At 32.1% G+C, this 23,837-nt stretch overlaps 1 protein-coding gene across 2 annotated transcripts; it reads right to left on the minus strand.

Annotated features, from left to right (window-relative positions):
• Positions 1-702: 702 nt before the first annotated feature.
• LOC120090384 (probable galacturonosyltransferase-like 7) lies at positions 703-2,672 on the minus strand. 2 transcript variants are annotated; one of them, XM_039048009.1, is made up of 2 exons: positions 2,449-2,672; positions 703-1,956 (listed from the first exon to the last, which is right to left on the minus strand). In XM_039048009.1, exons 1-2 carry the CDS (start codon positions 2,655-2,657, stop codon positions 1,008-1,010), a joined length of 1,158 nt encoding a protein of 385 aa, XP_038903937.1. In that variant the 5' UTR covers positions 2,658-2,672; the 3' UTR covers positions 703-1,007. The 2 variants fall into 2 exon arrangements, with proteins under 2 accessions (XP_038903937.1, XP_038903938.1); XM_039048010.1 differs by having other exon boundaries at positions 703-2,591.
• Between the last annotated feature and the right edge of the window lie 21,165 nt (positions 2,673-23,837).

Raw genomic sequence — 23,837 nt, forward strand, 5'->3', positions numbered from 1 at the left:
AACAAGTCACCTACACCTGCCACCGAATCCGCTTCTTTAACTTAAAAGAGTCCAGGACTTTACTTCTTATCAAAACCCCTTTAAGATTCTTCCAATACTACAATTTGGTCCTCCAGCTCACACAAATTGGAGTATTTTAGAAACAGCCACTCGGTCCCTTTTGGCCACTATTGGCAATTCCGGATAACTTTCTAATAATTTATACACACACACTAACACTAAGCCTAACCCACATGCCCCCAATATTTTCTTGATACCCTTCTTCTTTCTCTCAAAACGTAGACCACACTTTCTGATCTTAGCAATAAAACACATACATTTAGGATAAAGAAGTTCCAAAAATGCTTAAAGCCTGAGAATTCAGATCCAATTTGAACAGAAAAGCCCTTGAGACAAGTGATGCATGCTTATAAAGTTATGTTCTGGTGCATCAATAAACACAAATCTAGAAATAAGTCAAAGTGAGAAAAATATGGAATTGTAACCGTACCTTTCAATAAAGAGAGGAGTTCTCCAGAGCCAAATATGTTGTGCAGAACGCTTGCAGCAAAAAAACTCTGTTGGACCAGCCAAGGAAATTCCTTGTCGTTAAACATCTTGATCACTTCAGGCAAGATCACCATGTGAATGATAGGATGGCTACACTTGAGAGTATAATTGTACCAAACTAGCAAAAGCTTAGAAACAGAGCAACAAATAGAATTGTTTGATCGAAAATTTTAATACATGGAAAACCACCATCAAGTATCCATTCATAAAAGAATGTAAAGTCTGTACAAACAAATCGAATAGCCCGTTTTTTCCCTTTTTATTTTCAGACCCAGGAAAAATCGTAAAATAGGATACACATCGCCTGGAAGATGGAGTTAGAAGAAGAAGCACAAACTAACTGGAAAGAGACGGAAAAACACCGAAAAATAGGACTAAAATTGAAAATTTTATCAAGAAAAGCGTCAAAAAGGTCCTGCGGGGAAATTTACCAGCGACATCATATATGATCTGAGATATCACCAGGAGTATCCGTACAAGTCGTATGGTGACCATAGAACGTCTAGTGGGCATGGTTGTTTGGAGTCCAACCTCAACCATGGCTTCCCACTGCCGGACCAATGCAAGAGGCTTGTCGGACCCGGGTGGAGGTCACGGCAACTGCCTCTAACGTTATCACCTCCTAAACCATGCTGGTTCCACCGGTGCTCGATGGTCGCCACGTTTCCGGCGAAAACCAACAGGAATGGCGGCAGTGACCCAAGTTCATAGATGCGATTACTCTTCTGAAGCTTCATCCACCATTCAATCTTCTCCGTGTACCCACCATTCCTCCACTTAACCAAATCTATGACCATAACGCCGGTGTTGAAATAACAGGGTTTTCTTCCAGCAAATGTGCCGGAAAATCTCTCATCAGACCAGAAACGTGCTGTGAAATACTTGCTGAAATTGGCATGACAATACTCAGGAGCCCCGATTGTCCACTCACCCAAACTCGTCGTCCATAGCTTTCGGATATCATCCACCACAATAAGATCAGAATCCAGGTAAATTACCTTCTTCACACAAGACTCCAGCAACCCAGCCAAGTAATTTCTAGCATAATTAAGCGGCTGCTCCAGCGCTTGCCTGACCGAAGTGGAGATCAGATTACGGACAATCTCCGGATCAAAATAGTACACTTTGAAATTCAACTGAGGGAAGGTGGATCGAACGAAGTCCTCGAGATTGGTATCCGAAACGAGGAAATGAAAGAAAACACTCTCTGGACATAGCGAGTTTCGAAGAATCGAATTGACGGCCGCAACTGAGCCACGAAGGTACTCCACATCAAGCGTAATGGCAACGTGTACCAAATTCGGATCGCACACACCAAACTTCCCAGAAAATTTCGGATCACCGCCTCCGCATTGAGCCGCATTGCGAAATGTAGATGCCTTTCGGAAGGAGAATCTGTTCAACGATCTGGAAAAGGCAGTATCAACAGGCAAACGAAGGTAAAAATCGAGATGAGAAGATCGAATGGCTTCAGCCGGAGGAAATGATTGTAAAGCCGGAGCAAGCACAATCATCACCATTGCGGCGGAGAAAAACCCGGATAATCTCATCAACCAAAGCATATTCACCCTATAAACCCCGTTTTTCTTTTTCTTCCTCCACTTCAAACCAAATCGATCTACCAAAATGGGAAAAAAACACGTTCGAAGGAACGGTAGGGTTCCTTTAACGTCCTCCAGAGCTCTCGAGAAATCAATAGATCAAGAAAAACACCAACACAACATATAAGCCCTAAACGAGATCGAATCGACCTTTTTCCTCCGTGGGAGTGCGTATCAAAGCGAAAAAGTATGCCGTGGGAACAAAGCAAGCAGAGAGGATAAAAAGGCAAAAGAAGCAGAAGAAGAAAATGATGATGATAACAAGGATATAGAGGTGGGCATTGAAGAAAAATCGGACCTCAAAACAAACGCCGGAGAGAGAAGTTCACCGGCGGCCAGTCTGCAGTACGATACTCTCTCTTCTTCTTCTCCTTCTCCTTCTCCTTCTCCTTCTCCTTCTCCCTCTCCCTCTATTACTCTGTCGGTTGCAGAGCAATGGAAGAAGACAAAGCTGCAGACGCACAAAGTGGTAGAGCGAATAGACCTTTTCTTTTCAGATCTCCACATGGCCTAAATATTAATTATTAAAGTCTTTGGGGGGTTCGAGGGTCAATTACTACTTTTGTTCTTTTATTATTTTCTTTCCTCAGCAATCAATTCTTTTCCGGTAAGATAATTACAAAAAGGAATGCAAATTATATATTCTTTTATAGCAATTTTTTTGCTGAATAAAATTATGAATATTGGTTGAGACTGATAGTTAGGTTTGGAGAAACATTTAAGATGTAGCATATATATTAATATAATTATTTGTTGTTATTTTCAGAATGGATAACAATTACCTCCATTTAGCAATATTAGACCACTAATTTAACCTAATTATGTTAGTTAAGACCTATACTCTCAACTAACACAGGTTAAATATTTGAATATTCCACTCAAAAACTATAGAATATAAAAAGAAGATATTTGAGTCAGTTTGCTCGTGAACTCTCTTCTTTTTTCGTTAAATTTAGTGACAATAAACAAATACTATATGATGGAGCTCAAAACTCAGAATTTTTATCTTTCCTTTTTGCTCTTATTTTTTCAAAATGTCTATTCTATCCTTATATCTCTTTATTCTAAAACCCTATTCTTAAACAACAGATATCTTATCTATAAAAAGATGTAAATCTTATCAACATAATGAATAATTATTATTATACGTTCTAAAACTATCTGTTGAATAGAAGACTACCAATATCTAAATCCTAACAATATAATGAAGAGTTATAAATAGAAAATTGTTTGGGAAAGTAACGAAAATTTTTATATGTCTTCCAAATATCTTTCAAAAGAAACTTTGATGTGGTGATCCTCTTCAAAGAAGATTGTTTTGTCCTTAATTAATGTGGCTAATTAATGATGTTTGTTATTTTAATAGATATTTTTTTTTTATTTGAAGGCATTTGATTGAGAGGATTATTTATCTGATTCACTTCTCACAAATTTGGAGGGACAATTCACAACTCCTATAATTTTATGAACTTCTTTCATAAGTTTTTGCAAGTTTCTTTCCTGTGTGTTTATTTGATCTTATTATTTTAGTTTTGGATTCAATTTAGTGGCTTATTATTTTTTTTCCCTATATATTACTTCCTTAAAATTAAGGATGCGTGCTTATTTGATCTATTTAATTAATTTATTATTTTCTAATACTTTTATTGACTTTTTTTTTTTTTTTTTTGCATTAAGATGGAAAAGATAAAGAAGAACGGGAAGTCAAGTATAGATTTCATAGATTATGATCTCTATCCAAATTGTTTTTTTATGTAATTGTAATGGATATAATAGATTCAGATATAAAAAAAGCGAGAAATTTAGGGGAGCGGAAGGAGAAAATTAGTAAGAAGTAAAATTGATTAAATCTTCTTAATTTTAAAAAACACAAATTTCATCTTTCTCCTTTTTTGTTAATTTAAAACAAGATACGTTAGTGAGCAATCTTTACTTTTCTTAAGTTAATGAAGTAAGATAACAATTTTATTATTATTATTATTATTTTGTGTTTTTACCTTCTTGAGAGAATGTACGCTACTTGACATTTAGAAATTATATTAAAAATAATAATTATTAGCTTTTTTCTATATCAAATACAAAAAAAAAAAAAAAAAAAAAATTGCATGAGTTTTTTTAAATGAAACATTTTAAATAATCATATAAATGTTAAAATTATAATAATGAGATTTGTGAAGAAAAAAATTGTTTGAGGTTTTATTTTTAAAATTTTTAGATGAAGTATATATTTTCCATTTTAAATGTAGCACAATAGCAAAACGGTTGGTAAAAGTATCTTTAACCACAAAAATTCATTTCCTTTTTTTTTTTTTTTCTGCATAATTTTAACATATAAAATCCAACCAATATTTGAAACACACACCAAAATAAAATCATAATTTATGTGTAGATAATAAAACACATCTATTAAAAATTTATATATAATGATTTTAGAAGTTTGTAGAATTTGGAAGTTAGCACAATTGGAGCAACTCAAGAAATAGACAATGAAAAATATTATAGTATTTTAATAAATAACATTATATCCAAATACTTTAAATATTATTTTTATATCCTAAATCTATATTAAAATTAATATTTATAACCAATCATGTTAGAAAACAAATACATTTTAACACACTCCATCAAAAATTAAAGAAAAATGATAATCATAATACCTCTAGTTTTTGAATTTTCAATGTTTCTTTTTTAAAGAAATAAACGTACTGAAATTTGATCATTTATGTATATTTACCAACATTTTTTATTTTTATATGTAAATCATGAAAAGTAGTATCAACTCAAATGGTTGTGTCCCGTTGACATTAAAAGATACGTAGGAATGCAGGCTATTTAATTACTGAATTGTAAATTTATTTTGACACGTCTTCGTTTTTTTATCTGATTTGGTGATTAATAAGAAAAAGAAAAATGTATTCTTCTTATTTTTACTGGTTGGATTTTTTTTTTTTTTTTTTGTTACATGAAACAAAAGTGTAACAATCATGATAGACACGATGAAGGAAAATAAACTTTTTGCTTTATCAAGAGGACCATCATTCTCAATAAACCTTCAAATCAATATGATTTCAACTAGGATTAGGATAGACACGAATTGTCTTAAGATCAAATATCTTAGACAAAGAACAAATTCCTCACCCAGATTTGAACACTCTACAAGAAGGATGATGAATCTTATTTGAATGTTTCGGCATGCAAATTCAATAAGCTCTTTGGCAAAAAACAAGCACAAAAGTTAAAACTTAATTCATTAATCTACTAAACAACCTAAAGGCAAGACTTTAAATAGCCTCCCAGTAAAAACCTTAATACAACATAGTATAATGATAAAATTACCCCTACTTAAATGTCATAAAAAAAAAGATAAAATTGAAAAATGCTAAAATTACATAAAAAATTTATTAAATAAAATATAAATAATAATTTTATGTCAGAACGGTTCATATCAGTCGATCTTAAAAATGATATAATTATTTATAAATCAGGATATGTGTAAAAACAAATATAAATATTTAAACTAATAAGTATTAAAACTATTTAAATGACACATAATTATTCAATAATTCAAAATATAATAGTTTCAATTTTTTAATTTAATTTGCACATTCTTTTATACAATGTATTTTATATCGAGTTTATCTAATTTGTATTTTGTAAAAAAAAAATAATAATAATAAAATAATTCTACATAGTTCAATTGATAACTTGATTATAAGTCAACTTTCAAGTTTGTTTATAAGTTCATATATACCTACTTTAAATATTGTAAATCACGTGCAACTCACATGTTATGAAACTAGTTGATATAAATGTATTCATGTGATTTATTTATGTGTATTTAATTACTATATGCACTCTACTAATATTTTTTAACCAGTAAAAATAAATGGTTAAAAGACAAGATATCCAAATTCCACTCTTGCTAATTGTTACTTTCCCAATTTTTATTATATGGATTCTATTAATATTTTTTTATAAATTATTTTAAATGATAAAATTACTTAAAATATTTTTAAATAATTATAAAATATCAAGTCTATTTGTCATAGACTACTATAGACTACTATCTCAGATAGATACACAAATAGATAGTGAAATTTTATTATATTTATAAATATTTTGATTAATTTTCTTATATTTAAAAAAATCTTATTTAATAATCAAGTAATCAATTGGTTATGACTAACAATATTGAAAAACATTTCAAATTAAAGCACCTATAAAATAAAATCATTTTTTTATAAATGAGTTTAATAAGTCGTAATTAGCATATACTCCACCAGAAAAAATCGGATGAGATTTAATTGATTATACGGAAAAAATAAAGTTTTGGAAAAGAAAGTAAAACGATTTTCAATTGGATGCTCAATTTGTCAAAAGCTTTTAAACTGGCCAAGAAGCTTTTCCAAAAGATTTATTAACATTAATAATGGTCCTTTTTAGAAAGCTATCCCAAAAGATTCCGTAAGAAGAAAAAAAAATAGTTCTACCTCTAGATTTTAATAAAATAAAGATTTAAATCCAACTCTACTTATATTTTAACTATTTGAAATTCAAAATAATTATAATTCCATGAATTTTCAGAATAATTATTATTTAACAAAAAAAGTAATTAGCTTGTATTGTTTTTTTTTTTAAGTTGAAGACTTACTTTAAATACTTCAATTTGTTGTACTATAAAAAAGAATAATTTTTATCATTATTTTGGTTATCACTATATTATTTTTCTATAATTTTTTCCCTTCAAAAATTATATTTTTAAAAATTTTTCTATTTAATATCTACATGTTAAAGTTAGGTCAGAATTTTCTCAAAAGGAAAAAAAAAAAAAAAGCTAGGTCAGTAATTTTTAGAAAAATAAAATAAAAGAACTAATAAAATTAAATGTAACATTATTTTTGTTTAATTGTATATATTTGATTAGTTAATGGGTCTATTCAGTTGGGTTTCTTGGTGGGTTAAGGGATTGAAACATTCAAGGGAGTGGTTTAAATATAAATTGATGGTATTACCCGATTTGTTTTTATCTCTTACCTTTTGGGTTAAACTTTGAGTTGTATTTAATAGGTAATGGTCATTTGATCTATTCTAACATTATATTTCTTCAAAAATTAAAATAATTAGGGTCTTATTACATGTAAAATTCAATTTTATATATAATCATTTTGTTAAATTTTTAATATGTTATTTGTTAGACACAAAATTTAACCTTTTTTTGAGATATTATATAACAAAAAAATTCTGAACTAATAATTGTATCATCAAATTTTGATTTTTATAAGTATTTCATTTTACACTCTTCCACTATATTTTGTTTGGATAAACATCATAAGACTTACAATTTTATTGATCAAACCGCCCAAATTTTGTAAGCTAATTAATTTAAACTCTCGATTAAGATTTTCTTTGAAAATTATCCATGTATCCATTCAAATAATCCATTTTATTAATCTGACATTTGAAGAAGTGTACACACGTATAAGCATTAGATGCATTGATAATTTTCAAATATAATCTTAATAAATGGTATAAATTGATTCACTTGTAATAATTTAAAAAGTTTAACTGAAACAATTGTTTATTTCACACGATATTTTTGAACTATATCTGAAGGAGGATATTAATTTATACATTTATGAAAATTTGGGGTTTAAATGGTAACAATTATTAGATTAAACTTAAAAAACTGTTTTTAATTTTTTTTGTTTAAACACTTTTGATAAAAAAAAAAAATGTTTAAAATAAAAACACCCATGTGTTTGTCAATTATTTCTCAAAAATTTTTTATGAATAAAATTTTGTGGTTTGTCATACACTAAAAGTATTTTTACTAATGTCAAATTATTATAAAGAACAACAGTTAAATATTATGAACTAATAATTTAAAATAATGGTTGTCGAAGTTGGCCAATGGTAGTGAGAAGTCGCATGACAGAGGTCGTTGGAGTTGATAGGCGGCAACAGTGGTTGCCGGATGTGGTCGCGGATGGTGGTGATGGAGCCGGAGTTGACCGATGGTGGTGGCTAGAGTTGGATGGCAGAGGGCAGTGGTAGCACGACAACATAGTGGAAATGAGATAGATGATTTTGAGGCGTTTTGGTAATTATAGAAATTAACAAACTATGAAGAGATTAACCATTAAACACTTAGAATTATTATTTTTTTTTTTAAAAAAAAGTTGATTTCAAGTATTTATCGTAAATCAACCTATTTTATAATTTTTTTTTAAAAGAAAAAGTCATTTTGAGTGGTTGGTAAACACTTGAATTTTTGTAAAATTATTTTTAAATTAAACACTTGAAATATTTCAAATACATTCTTAGTTCAAGGTTTAAATTGATATCCCAAAGTTTAAAAAGTTGTTCCTATTTTTAGTAAATAAAATTGAAAGTTTAAAGACTTGATAGACATCTTTGAAGTTCATGTTCAAGGACCTATTAAATAATACTTTTAAAGGTTAATGACCTTTTTAACATAAATTGAAAATTCAAAAACTACGATAACCGTTTAGTCTTTAAGTTTGATTTATAGAATACTCTTCTTCCCTTTTTTTTAAAAAAAAATGGTCCATAATTCACATCTGTAACTAGAAAAAATGAAAACATGGATTAAAAGTAACCAAACATCATTTTCAAAAATTTAAAACTAAATATTAGACCCCATTTGATAACCATTTTATTTTTTTTATTTTTGTTTTTGAAAATTAAGCATATAGACATTATTTCCACATCCAAATTTCTTTATTTTATTTACTTTTCACCCATAATTTTAGAAAAAGGCTTCTTACAAATTTGGCAAATTAAGTTTTAAAAATTAGGCCCATTGCCCAAACTTTTTACTTTTACAAAAATGGTAAAAAAACAACCACCGTATCTTGATACACTCACACTTATATCCTTAATACAATTGACACATTACTAATATACATATACATACTTGATATACTACTAATTTACATTTGATACACTGAAAAAATCTGCTATTATTATTTTATATTTGTTTAGATTTTGTTTATTAGTTATCCTTATTTAGAAAGGAAAGTCGTGAGGGATAAATAGTAAAATCATAAATTATGACATTTTTGTAAAAAGAAAAAAACCAACAAATCCTCCTAAAAGTAGATTTAGACATTAAAAGAAAACATTGTTTTTTAGTATTTTTGAACCCCAACTATTTCAAAAGTAACTATTTTTTTATTCTTCGCCCATTCTAAAACCTTGGTGGGATAACGTGAACCAAAGAGTACAAATAGAGATGTCTACGGGATGGAATGAGATCGGAAATGGCATTCTCCATCCCCGTCCTCGCTCCCCATTTCATTCCCCATCTCCGTGAAATTTCCTACGGAGATCGGGGCGGGGATTCCCCATGGGAAATTCGCGAGGATCGGGTTCTGGGGGGAATTTTTTCCCGTTACCTTTTTTTTTTTTTGTAAAAAGCCAATTAATTTAAATCACCAATGTAAACAAATTTCAATTAAATAATTAATTTTATCACTAAATTATTTATTATGGTTAGTTTTATACAACAATTTGAATTTAAAGATAAATTACTCAAATTTTGGTCTAAAAAAACTAATTAATTTTTTAGGAGAAAGAAATAAATATAAATCAAATTATTCACCTATATAATCTAAATTTAAATATATTCATTATCTTTCCCAATAAATAATCAAATTTGACATTTAAATATAATATTTATATAATAATAATAATAACATAACATTAGATAACTATACTAAATAAATAGGTCTAATCGGGGCGGGGCCAGGGCCGAGGGCGGGGACAGGGAATGCATTCTCCATCCTCGTTCCTATTTAGCTCATGGAAAATTTTTTTCCCCACTCCCTCCCCCATTCCTGCCCCGTTCGGGGCGGGCCCATCCCCGTGGGAAAATTGGTCATCTCTAAGTACAAAAAGCACCAAGGATGAGATGACTTAGACCATTAATTATAATAGTTATAGATTTCAGTTTTGGAATTTATTTTACTTTATAGTATTGTCTGATACACTCATGTTTTATATATGATATATTGTTAATATGTTTTTATTCATACTTATAAATGATATACACATATTTTATTTTAAAATAAGTTACTAATTGATATTGATTGTTATCAAATACATTGTTAATACACTTATAACGTTGATTGTCGTTAGATACCCTACTGATACACTCGTGCCTTACTTCAAGTATTTAATGGTTGATATTTGATACACTCATGTCTTGTATATGGTATACAGTTGATATACTCATACTTATAAAATGAAAGCATATGTTTACTTTAAAATATGTTATTGATTGAATATTACTTGTTATTGATATATTGTTAATATATTTGAAAGGTTGATTGATGTTAGATATAATATTGATACACCCTTATTTAACTTCAAGTATTTACTAATCGATGATTGTATACTAATGTCTTATATTTGATATATATTACAAATATACTTGAAATATTTAATGTTCTTACTCACTTATATTTAATAGTCTGTTGATAGACTAGAGATTTAATATATTTGCTAATTGATGTTTGATAGATTACTAATAATTTACAATTTTGATATATTGTTGATAAATGAAAAAATTTGAAAGACGCAAATCATTGTAAAAAATGTGGATAAAATAGGTTTGACTTTTAAAAATAAAAACAAAAAAATCAAATAATTACCAAACAGAACCTAACCAAACGAGTCTAAATTTGTAATTCGAATAATCTTCATATATTACCATCCTCACAAGATTCTGTTATAATAATACTCTTATGACCATAAGATTGTAAATAATTCTAGTCAAGTATTAGCTCTCTTATTCTATTCTATTTCTCTCAATCATATATGTACATTCCTTTTAATATAATTTAGGGATTGAAAAATATTGGAGTGTTGTTAGTCTTAGCCTATGTTGATGATTTCTTTGATGGTTGCGGGAAAAAGGATATTAATCTCATGATGATGAGCAATGAAAGTAGTTCCTTCGAGAAGATTCATCCCAAATTAGTGATGAAGGATATCTCCATCAACCATATAACCATTTTTTTAAACGTAGGATAGAATTGAATCTCTAATCTCAAGATCATTAGCATAAACTTTATTGCTAGTTGAGTTATGCTCATTTTATATTACAAAAGGTTTAACAATCAGAATTATGAAACATGGTAGAAAATAGCTTTCATGTAATTTGTAAAGGTTTTATTTATAGTAAAAAAAAAAAAAAAATTAAATGAGACAGAAAATGTTTTTTGGGAAAAAAATTGATACATATTTTCTAATGAAGTTCAATAATATGGAGGGTAAAGTGGAGATTTCTAACCTCTCATCTCTTAGTCAATAATATATCTTTCATGCTTATGTTGGAAAAAACTGACATGTTAAATAAATTAAAAGTGTCACTCTTTTATCTCATTATAAGAATTTTGGGATAGGTCAATGCTAATTTTTTTTATGCACCAATTTGCATTGGGGTATCATTTTTTTTTTTTTTTTTACGCAAATGGTTGCATGGACAAAAATGAGTATCTAATTGCAAACCAGTGCATCGACAAAAGTAGCATCAAAATTTACTGTGGAAAAAAAGTCCAGTGAAAAATTAGACTTTTACTGACTCATTGAAAGACTTCAACCAACATAACCTTGCATCAACTTAGGGTTTATGTTAACTTATGTTATGCATCAACTTATGTTAACTTTTTTGCTGACGCATGAAAAGATTTATTTCGACACAAACTTGCATCGGCATAGGGTTTAAAGTCACAACCCTTAGCTTCTCTTTTTTTCACACATTTTTCTTTAGCAACCCTCCCCTTTTTTTCCCTCTTTGCCTTCTCTCTTTTATTTTTCACCATGTCTGCATCGACCACAGTCATCATCACCAATCTTCACTAGGACACCTTCCTCATCACGTCGTCTCTATCGTTGTACATTTAGCGATAGTAAGAATTTTGTTGTCGCCTGCAAAGCCTCACAAATTACCGAACCGACTACTTATACTATTAGGTACTAGAAGCGGCAAATCCAGGATTGAACTGTAGGGTACCTAAGATAAAATATCTACAGGCTAAATTAGCCTTTGGAAAGCAGTACAAACAGGGGGTTTGGTTGTCTGATTTGACAGGAAAACTAAATGCGAAAATTTAAAGTGTGGAAAGTAAGATAGATTGAGAAAGAGAGAGAATGAACGCGAAATTACCTTCACCGATTTAGAGACCATTGGACTATCTATGAATCTATTATCGATTAATTATGCAAACATTCATGGATTAACTATTTCTCAAGCCTAACCGAATGTAGGAAAAACCTGACAAACTCCTGAAAACCAATGTGATGTTGATTCCTAAATTAACTAAGTGTGTCATGCAAACCTGTTTACTTAGTTAATCGTATTAAGTTATGGGATTGATTAAAACCTTAAGCTAGATTGGCCTATTCTAACTTAATTAGTTTTCAATCGTTAGGTTTGGCTCTTTTAGGCAATCTTAGAAGTCTAGCAATCAAACCAAAATTCTAAGTAAAACTTATTGCTACTGAAATTAGGCATTCTTTGGATGCACTTACGGACACCTAAAACATACATAGTGTGGGTAAACGAACATGCAAGTATAAGCGATTAAGTTGTCAATTTAATCTACCAATATGCTCATTCTAGAAATTCAAGATATGAAAACAATAAGAAACATAAAAGCCCAAGAAGAATATATCAAAATCTCATATAATTCATAGAAAATGCCCAATGAACCTCAAATTTGATGTTTGGACCTTCAACCGTTCATTGAATTCAAATCCCAATGCCAAAATATGCAATTAAATCTCAAAATACAAAGTAATCTCATGAGTTTTAGCAAAAAAATGGCCAAAACCGAGCTTAGAGCTCTCAAAGGGCCTAATTCCTCTATCTCTTTAACCTAAAGTGGAAAGAATTCCTTTTATATCAATAACAGAATGTTGCAACGCTAAGAGGAGCGTTGCAATGCTCTTACCGAAGCATAGCCTTCAAGTGTTGCGACGACCAACATTATGTTGTCCAATTTGTCTGATACACGCGCATTTGCCTCATGTTTGTCAAAGTTCGAAACGTCGCAATGTTGAATGAAACCCATACTACTGCTTTCCAGTGTAAAGGATGGTGTTAGTACGTTATGCCCAAGGGCATTTTGGTCATTTCACGTTCTTGAAGCTCCGGGTATTCGATTTCACTTTCGATAGCTCCAAATTAACTCTAAAGGGCTTTTAATAATCGATTCTACCTTCTAGGGCACCCAAAATATGTAAAAACACTAAATAAACACATTAAATATATTGAATTAAGCTAAAAAAAATATCACTTTTATGGTGCTATCATTTAACTTCCATCATCGGTGAGTAACGTGTTGAGGTTGATGTCCAAATCTCATAGGGTCCAATAGTTTGTAAACACCTATATGAACAAACATTATGTGATGTAATAATATGAGATATTTTCTTCACTACAGTATTTGAAATATGAGATATTTTAGTTGCATTAACCACAAATCAATAAACTAAGATCCTTGGTTATCGTTGTAACTTAAGCATGTATGTGATGATATACAAGTGGATCGTGCTTTAAATGATAACCTAAATGGTCTGTAGTATATTGATAAATGAGGGAAACCTTATCCTGTTGACGCTACGAGTGTGACCCTCTTTGTAGATGTTATAAGTGTTGTAAAATGCTACAAATGGTCTGATCCTGACCATTCATGTATTAGACATGCAGCAGGGATGCTCTATACAAAAGGGTTTGTATAAGCCCGGACCACGAAATGTTTAGTCTCGTTGTATAGTGTCGTTCATAACAAACACTTTCATTTCACTAGGATGACCATGGGTAACATGACCTTAATCCTGAGTGAGTTGGGAACTCCTACCTCTGAGAGCGATCCTTTGATTTGTATGGGTGTGAGTGGCCAGATCGCCAATTCAAACCTACTACTTTGGGGATTCATTTAATTAGGGAGCTGGGAACTCAGCTATACAAGACGAAAATCACTTCTTCCCCGATTTATGGGTAAATAGATAAATTGCTCCCTTAAGGGCTGATTCCGGGACTTGAACAATGTGGCGCCACACCTTCTCTTGGCCCGGAAGGATTTACTCATATTAGGACTATGATGTATTGTTCATTAGAGGAATCAGTGGTACTTAAGAAGTTAGATGTAATTATAGGGGAAAAATAGTAAATTGGCTCGACTGTACTTATGAGCAATTTATGAAGGGTTATTGTACTGTTGATTGATTATATCCAATGGATAAAAAAAATATATTTGTAGCACGAAGAGTGTAACTGTCGATCTTTAGTGGAATACCCGGTGGTTAATGGATGGTGGATATCATGATTAAAGAGTTTATAGTAATTTACATACCGTTGAAGCTTCAAGCTACAGATTAATAAGGTCATCTTGATAACTCAATGGACTCATATTGAGAATTAGTTTTTGGGTTAGTTTGAAGTGTTCAAATTAACAAGAAGAAATTTGATTATATATGATACAATTAAATTGCATCAATTATATGAGATATAATTGACTTAATGTATTAGATACATTAATTGGAGGAATTATTATTAAATGCTATAAAGGAGAAAAAGAACTATGGTTTATATATTGCGTGAGATGTGATATTAAAACTATAGGTTATGAATATATATTATTTATATTTGTAATAAAATCAATTATGGGATAATTTGTCACAGTTTTTTCTCCCAACAACCAACTTAGTTGGAAGTTATGATCAATTATGGTAACTGATGGATAAAATGAAAATCATTTTCATTTTTACATAAGGCGATCATTAAGCGATTGATAATCGTACGATCAAAAGAATTAACTATATGATAGCTTGAGAGCATACATGGTCGTGCAATGAGTTTTCTATACCATAGTCACTTGTTTTCTAAACGATTGAGTACTTAGTCTATACAATAGACTTTAATTATCTCCCATTTACTCGATCGTCTATACGATCTGTCCATTCCTCCTACCCTCTACCAAATCTATACATAGCCCACAACTCCTAGATTCTTACATCGAGAATACCAAGGTACCTTCTGGTGGTGTCTACTTACTGTTCGGGGGTCAAGTGTTATTTGTTTTTGTTCGAGGAGATTATTGAGGCGTGATGTTCGTGCTGGTGAACGATCGTGTTGTTAGATCGAGGGAATGAAAAGAAAAATTCTTCAAGAATAAGTTCTCTTGATCCTTAGTATTTTCCTTTTGAAGCATGCTGCAATTTAGAGTTTTTGCATAACTATTACTGTTTGGTTGTAAATGTGTATGTTCTGTCACAATGGGATTTGGAACGATCTCGCTTTTGCTCACTGGTCTCTTTGATAAGAGTTCCTTCATAACGAACTCCTTTTTATTTTTTTTTTGTGAGTTGGGTTTTTTTTAGAATCATACACATGCAAATTTGTAACTTTTCAGAAACTTTATACGAAAAATTATAAAATTAAAAGGGTGATAATTTTTGGATTAGCAAGAAAGTTTAAAATACAAACTAAAATGATAGACAAACGTTTTTTATGGACTTTGCAAGAAAACTACAACAAAAATATTGACGTACATATCTAGTTGTGTTTGTTAGATCGAACACCTCTCTCCATGCCCATTAGGCCTTTTATTAGGCTCGACCTCGACCGATCACATTGACTTGGCCCAAGGCCTAAGCCAATCCTCTTTCCTGAGCCTATTTTGATTATAAGGTGCTATTTTTTACTCAAATTATGTTATTTTCTTGACATTACTGCTTCTATTTTTGTTTTATGTCAATTATTGTCTCATGGTCTAAAACCAATCGTAATATATACCTATTTACGTGTATATATATACATACATGCACGTGCACAAATAGGTAGCTTAGTCAACCAAGCGAGTTGGTGCCAAGGATTGCATCTCTAGCGCACACTATGTGCATGTCGTGCTTTGTTGCCCAACACTTGGCCCTCGCACAATGCGATTCATCTCTAAATGTGTTGTCGTCTGCTTGGCCCACATGTGCACACTTGCTGTCGGTGTATTGCGCGCATGCCTCGTAGGTGCTTGCAGGATCTCATGCTCTAGTGTTGCAAGCCCTACCCTTCACCCGTCTACTGCCCATGCACATGCCTTAACACTATTGTTTCTGAAGAACTTGAATTCCTCAATGAAAGAACGTGAACACGTGTGCTTTTGAAATTCGTTTTAGAAACCATGAAAAATAGAGAAAACATACAAATACAAGATAAACATAAGACTTATATAAGCATGTTGTACAGGGGAAAAGAGGAAGAAGAGAAACATACCCTCGAAGATAATCTTTCTTCACGTGCTCCTCTCCTTGAGTAAAAAAACTCCTCTGCTTCTCATGAACACAACAATATCACAGAACACCACCACCGGACCTTCCTTATTATTCTCTGGAATAAGAATTGAAGGAGTTGTGGGCTTTTCGATTTTTGGTGAAGGGAAGAACTTCACGAAAGGAACTTTTCCTGTAAAGTTTTTTTTTATTTATTTATTTATTTTTTTTATTTTTAGAGTGAGAGATTTTTGTGTGTAGAGAGAAAATATGTAGAGTAGGGTTGGCAAAAATCCCTGAAAAGTCGGGTCCCTGCGGGTACCTGCCCCGATTGGAATAGGGGCAAGGAATCCCCGATTTGACCAGGGATGAGGTCAAACCAGGGACACAAAATGGGTTTGCGAATTGGGGACGAGGAAGGTATCCCTGCTCCATCCCCGATCTTGACCTCGCCTCAAATGCTACTATTATTATTATTCTTTTTAGTTTCATTTCCTATGATTAATTTAAATAAATGGAACAATGATAATACTAACTTGCTACCTAAAATATTTTCAATTACAATATAAATACTAAAGTTTAATTTATTTTAAATAAAAATAATTAAAAATAAAAAATAATAGATGGAGAATTTTTCCCCATAGAGACTCGATTCCCCAACAGGGATTCCTCGACCCGACCCTAGACTCTTTAAAATGGGGAATAGGATGAGACGAAGAGTACAAATCCCCACGGAGACGGGATGGAGAGTGCATCCTCAATTCCACCCTATCCTATTGCCAACCCTAATGCAGAATGTGTTCTTCATCTAGAACCATATATGTTTCATAACTCCATTAATAAGCTAGAGAGATGGGGAGTTATAACTCCCCGACAACATACGTTAGATAACCCCCATTTAATTTATATATTAAATCTCATTTAATATATAACTTAAATGATTAATTAATTAATTAATCAAGAAACTGAATATCATATATTTAACTTAAATTATATTTGAATCATATTCAAATATAATCCTCTCTCATCATTTAGAGTTTAAATATGAATCTTATTCATATTAATTAATATTTGGATCCTATTCAAATACCTTGTTCTATTATATAACCTATAGTTTTAGTACAAATTATATTCATATTAATTTTAACTTATAGTTTTATATGAATCTTATTCATATAAATAATATTTGAATCATATTCAAATAATTTTTCTCTTATATATAGTATTAAGTATAAATCATATTTGTAATTAACTATATACTAAAATGCATCATATACGTTATATTAGTTGTATCTTATATAATTAAGTGATTCTTATTTTTACCTTTAGTAAGCTAGTAAAGGGACCTAATGGACCTACATATCAGAAGATCCAATGATAAGAGATTAATTAATTGAGCTCTTTAATTAAATTAATCAACATCCATTATCTGCATGTCATTCCACTAAAGACCCACAACTGCACTCTTCGTACTATAGATAAATTTTTGTGTCCAGAGATATAACCAATCAATAGTAAGTCGACCCTTCATGAATTGCTCGTAACTACATCTAGGGAAAATTATCATCTTATCCTTGTAGTTACATCTAACTCCTTAAGTACCACTGATCTCTCTAATGAACAAACAGTTTATAGTCCAACTATAAACTAATCCTTCTTGGGCCAATGAGAGGGTGAGACTTCATTGTTCAAGACTCGAAATCAACTATTAAGAAAACAATTCTTCTACTTACCCTAAAGACGGGTAGGAGTGGGTTCCATCTTGTGTAGCTGTGTTTTCAGCTCCCTACTTGGAGAAATCCCCAAAATGGTAGGCATATTGAGCCCGTGAATCACCCACACAAATAAAAGAATTGCCCTGATAGATAGGAGTTTACAACTCACTCAGGATTAAGGTTGAGTCACTGGTCATTCAAGTGAAATGTAAGTCTCTTCAAGTAACGATGTTATAAAGAGAGACTAACCATTTTTCAGTTCAATATTATACAAATTCTTTGTAAAGGATACTTTCGCTCACGTGTCTCCACATGAATGATCAGGATCAGATTATTTGTAACACTTTACAACAATTGTAACAACTACAAAGCAGGTCGTATCAGTAGTGTTACCAGGATAAGGAATCCAACCTTATCCATATATTACAGACCATTTAGGTTATTGTCAAACATAATCCACTTTTAATTCAACCACATACATATTTAAGGTACATAAAATAACCTAGGATCTTTTTTTAATGGATTATTGCATAAACAATAAACTATTTACGAAGCTTTAAGACATACATCCCAACAATCTCGTACTTGCACTAAAGCCGGTGGGATATAAGTCAGTGAGACATGTATCCTAGGGCATACTTTATACCTAACATGCTCTCCTACTTACCTTAGTGCACTAAAGACATGTCTCATAGTCCTAGATAGTCTAGGAGATCCTTTCACACTTTAGCCTAGAGAATCATTTTATATATTTCAAATTGTTATGTCGGAAAATACTATTTGGTCACCACCAAAATGTTTCTCTCATTCTGTTTTATTCCTACAATTTGGTGTTTACTGTAGGATTGTATTAATAGCAGAGGAAGCATAATGATCATCTAAGCACTCAAATTCACTAATTTTAGCAAAATATAAAGCATGCTTTTGTAGAAAAAAAATGAGTTTCAAGACATACCTCTTGTAGAACTTCTTCAAAGTTCCTTCACTAGCTACTATCTTCTCCAAATCTTGTTGTAGACCACCTCAAGATCTTCCCTACTATTTTCTTAGTGCTCTAGATTGAGTTTTAAGACTCAAATCAAGCTTGAATTAAGGGTAGAAGAAGAAATGCCCACTGTAGAAAATCATTTGAAGAACACTTTCTTCAAACCAATTTTTCTCTCAAAATCTCTATGGATTGCATGCTCGATTTTCACTCCAATCTCTTCATTATATTGCAGAACAATATGCAAAGAGAAGAATTGCATGAGTTGCAGCTCATGCTTGGAGAAGACAAGGCAAAGATATTGCTTCTTGTGTGAGCTACTTCAAAAGATGGATATTGGAAAAACTTCATTTTCCATTTAAGTGTTTTGTTTTCTTTTCCTTTTTCAATTTTATCTCAAAAAATCAAAATTTGATTTTATTAAATCTATTTTGATTTTAAAATGAAAAATTTAATTAATTTCATAAATTAATTATTAAATAAAACTTAATTAATTTAATATCAAATATTAAATTAATTTTAACACATATCCATCTTTATATATTTAAATCATATTTAAATATATAAATTCTCCTATTTCGTTTAATTCTAAAATTAAAAATATAATTATATCTCATATAATTACTAATTCCCTTAATTCTAATTTGAACGTTTCAAATTAACTTATCACGCTATTCTAGAGCTAGTCCGTTACGAGCTAGTAGGGGACTTCGCGGACCTATAAATCATGGACTCCAACGATCCAAGATTAATTGGCTAAACTCATTAGACCAAATTAATCCCCATTCATTAACTAATGGGTTACTTCACTAAAGCCCATAGTTGCACTCCCCTCACTGTAGATATATTATGTTCACATGATTTAACCATAATCAACAAGTCGACCCTTTATAGGTTGTTCGTAATAACGGTTGGGTCAAATATCTGTTTTACCCCCAAGATTATGTCTTATTCCTCAAGTCTCTACTGATCCTCTAATGAACAACTGGTTTGTGATCCAATCACTAAACCAAACTCTCTCAGCCTAGTGAGAGGGTGAGACCCCTTGTTCAAAACCTGGATTTAGTACTTGAAAGAACAACCTTTCTCCAATCCCTAAATCGAGTAGGCATGAACTTCGTCTTGCACCCTAGGTCCCTAGCTATCTATCTGATCTTACCCCTGAAATGGGAGTCTTATTGATTCGGCGCTGTTGAGCCAACCCTCAACTATGCAAATCTAAGGGCAATTGGTAGCTGGTAGAAATACAAGCTATTGTAGCCTTTTATTTAAAATTATGAGAGCTAACAAGTAGAATATGCGTTGATAATACTATAAATTCATGTGAAAAGTGAGCTTGAGTCGATTAGCACTAAGAATCTCTGCTAACCCAATATTATACATTATTCTACGTCAAAAATATCTATTTTCGTAGCTATCGCAAGAATCGATTACATGCGTTGAATCCCAAACCATCGCAAAGTTGATCGCATGCGTTCATCGCATGGATGTTGCGGCTACAGAGCAATAACCATGATAGAAGGTTGATCGTAAGGTGGGTGGAATGCGTTGGTACTTCGGGAGAAATAAGCATGAACGCATACCTTGGGAGTATAAAAAAGGATAAGATGATGTTGACATTTCATCTACCGCGTCGAAAGTGGAAGTGATTCAGAGCGAAACCATCAATGTTGTCGACATTTAAGCTCTATAAATAGAGCCTTAAAGCTCAAATTCAAGGTATCCGAGCTTCTGCTCTAAGGTAGATCCTTGTGATTACAGATGAAAGCATGAGCAAGGTTTTCTTTGAGGATTCTTCACCTTCACAGCCCATTCCGAGTGATGACCGGAGCTTCGTTGGAGTTAGAGCTCGAGAGAGACTACTCCACCATCCTTCCATGGCACCACCGGCAGCCTTAACAGACATCTGATGGAAGAAAGAGATTGCCTACATCTAGCCCTCTATCTTTCTTCTTATCTTCGTATTATATTACATTTTGGCTTAAGACATTAATATATTTTGTAACCAATGCATTTCTTTAGTTCCTTCAACATCGTCTTCATCATTATCTTCTTCTTTATCATCTTTTACTCCCATTGTAGAGAGTTAAGTGTAGATTGCAAGAGCTGTCGCATACTTAATCATGCGGCATAGAGATATGATACATGTAGAAACCCACCGAGAGGTTTTGCATGAGAATAGTGAGTCAATCCTCTTTGCTTAGTACGAGGCTGTAGCAAGGCTTGTCTATGAACGGTCGTAATGCTTGTCTATGAGCTGATCAATGGCCACTAACTACCCGAGAGGGTAAGTAGTGGAACTCACTACGCAAAGTAAGCAGTGTTCCTAGAGATATGAATATTCTTATGCTCAACGCTACCATGCATTATAGAAATATAATCATGTGGCCGACCACTGAGAGGTGTGCGACGCGTTAGTGTGGCGAGCTGGGATTACCCTTGCGACCAAGCTTAATGATACGGTGAATTTATCCCCTCAACCATTCTATTTATTTTTCCACGCATCTTATTACGCGTTAACGGTTGTTGCGTCTCTACCAATTCTCATAGATAAACTTCCATTGCTCAATCTGTTTAGTTAGGAGTAGGAGTAGCGCATAATTCCATTAATTTATGTCTTTTTACTAATTCTTCGCCTAAAACGCATTACTTCTCAAACATTATTGAGTTAAAAGTCCCTAAATTCGACCTCGGATCACCCCAAGAAACTTGTGTTTTCGTTATACTTGGAGAGAAGTGAGAAAATTTGTGATAAGAACGCATGATCATCGCATACAGCTTGAACGCATATTGTATATTTCTAAGTCCAAAGCATGACCATCGACGCATGAAGATCAATGCATAATATAAGACATGCAGTATATATTTCTTTCACATCAGTAATCCCGAATAAACAGGAGTTCATAGTTAGCTCAGGATTAAGATCGAGTTATCTAGGTCATCTAGGTGAAATAGTCAGTCTTAAACAGTAAACAACGTTATAAAGTAAGAGTGACTTATTTCTTGGTCTTGATCTTATGCAAACTCATTGCATAGGATGCCCCCACTCCACATGTCATAACATGTACGAATTAGGATCACATCGTATGTATCACTTTACAACTCTTTGTAACAACTACAGAGTAGGTCGCATCCAATGGTGTTACCAGAATAAGGTACCCAACCTCATTCATGTACCATAGATCATTTTGACTATTTATTCGAACTTGATCCACTCTTATGTCTCCACATAAAGTTCAAGTACTCATACAATAGTCATGGATCTTAGTTTATTGGATTTAGACTTTCATACAATTTATGAGATCAATAACAAGTATATTGATTATAGAAAATGTTTATCATTTTACAAACTGCGAGTTTTTAGGACATACAACCCAACAATACTCCCATTTGGACTAAAACTCCAGTGGATCAATATATACAAATATATACAATGTTGAGTTTACATGGAGAGAATAAAATGTATAAATACAATAAACTAGGGCATTACCATACCCACAAATTCTTCCACTTGCCCTAGTGATACAAAACTTGTAGACTTAGACCTACTAGGTGACCCTCGAACACATTAACCGAGAGAGCCTTCGTAAATGGATCAACTAAGTTATCTTGGGAAGCAATCTAAGTGACAATGACGTCTCCTCTGTGTACAATCTCCCTGATGAGATGGTACTTTTGTTCGATATGCTTTCCCCTTTTATGGCTTCGTGGTTCATTTGAATTTGCAGTTGCTCCACTATTGTCACAATAGAGAGTGACATGTAGGTGCATATTAGGAACTACTTTCAGATCTGTCAAGAACTTTCTGAGCCATACTGCTTCTTTTGTTGCTTCGCTTGTAGCTACATACTCAACTTCCATTGTGGAGTCCACAATACAACTCTACTTGATGCTTCTCCACACAGCTGCTCCTCCGTTAAGAGTGAATACTGACCCCGAATTTGATTTCCTCGAATTAATATCGGTCTGAAAATCAGAATCAGTGTATCTAGTAAGGATCAGATCCTTAGGACCATACACGAGCATATAATCTCTCGTTTTTCGAAGATACTTGAGAATGTTTTTAACAGCAATCCAATGGTTATGATTAGGATTAGACTGAAATCGGTTGACAATTCCTATGGCATAGCATATATCGGGATGAGTACACAACATTGCATACATCAAACTTCCTACTACAGATGCATATGGAATTCGATTCATCTCCTCAAATTCTTGAGGTGTCTTAGGACTTTGTTCCTTAGATAGGTGAATTCCATGTCTGAAAGGTAAAGATCCTTTCTTGGAATTTTGCATTTTATACCTAGACAACATCTTGTCTATATAAGATGCTTGAGATAATGCCAATGTTCTGTTCTTGCGATTCCGAACTATTTGGATTCCAAGAACATACTGTGTTTCTCCCAAATCTTTCATTTGGAATTGTGAAGCCAGCCATCTCTTCACGTCAGCTAGATATTCTACCTCATTTTTAATGAGCAGAATATCATTAACATACAACACCAGAAAAGCGACAGTTTTGTTGACAATTTTCTTATAGACATAGGATTCATCAATATTTTGTTCAAAGCCATAAGATTTGATCGCAGCATCAAATCTCATATTCCAGGATCTAGAAGTTTTTTTTAATCCATAAATGTAAATATATTATTAAATATAAATACAAAATTATATGTTATATCATATTTAACC

Source organism: Benincasa hispida, chromosome 11 (genome assembly GCF_009727055.1).
Source record: "Benincasa hispida cultivar B227 chromosome 11, ASM972705v1, whole genome shotgun sequence".
Classification (NCBI taxonomy): Eukaryota; Viridiplantae; Streptophyta; class Magnoliopsida; order Cucurbitales; family Cucurbitaceae; genus Benincasa; species Benincasa hispida.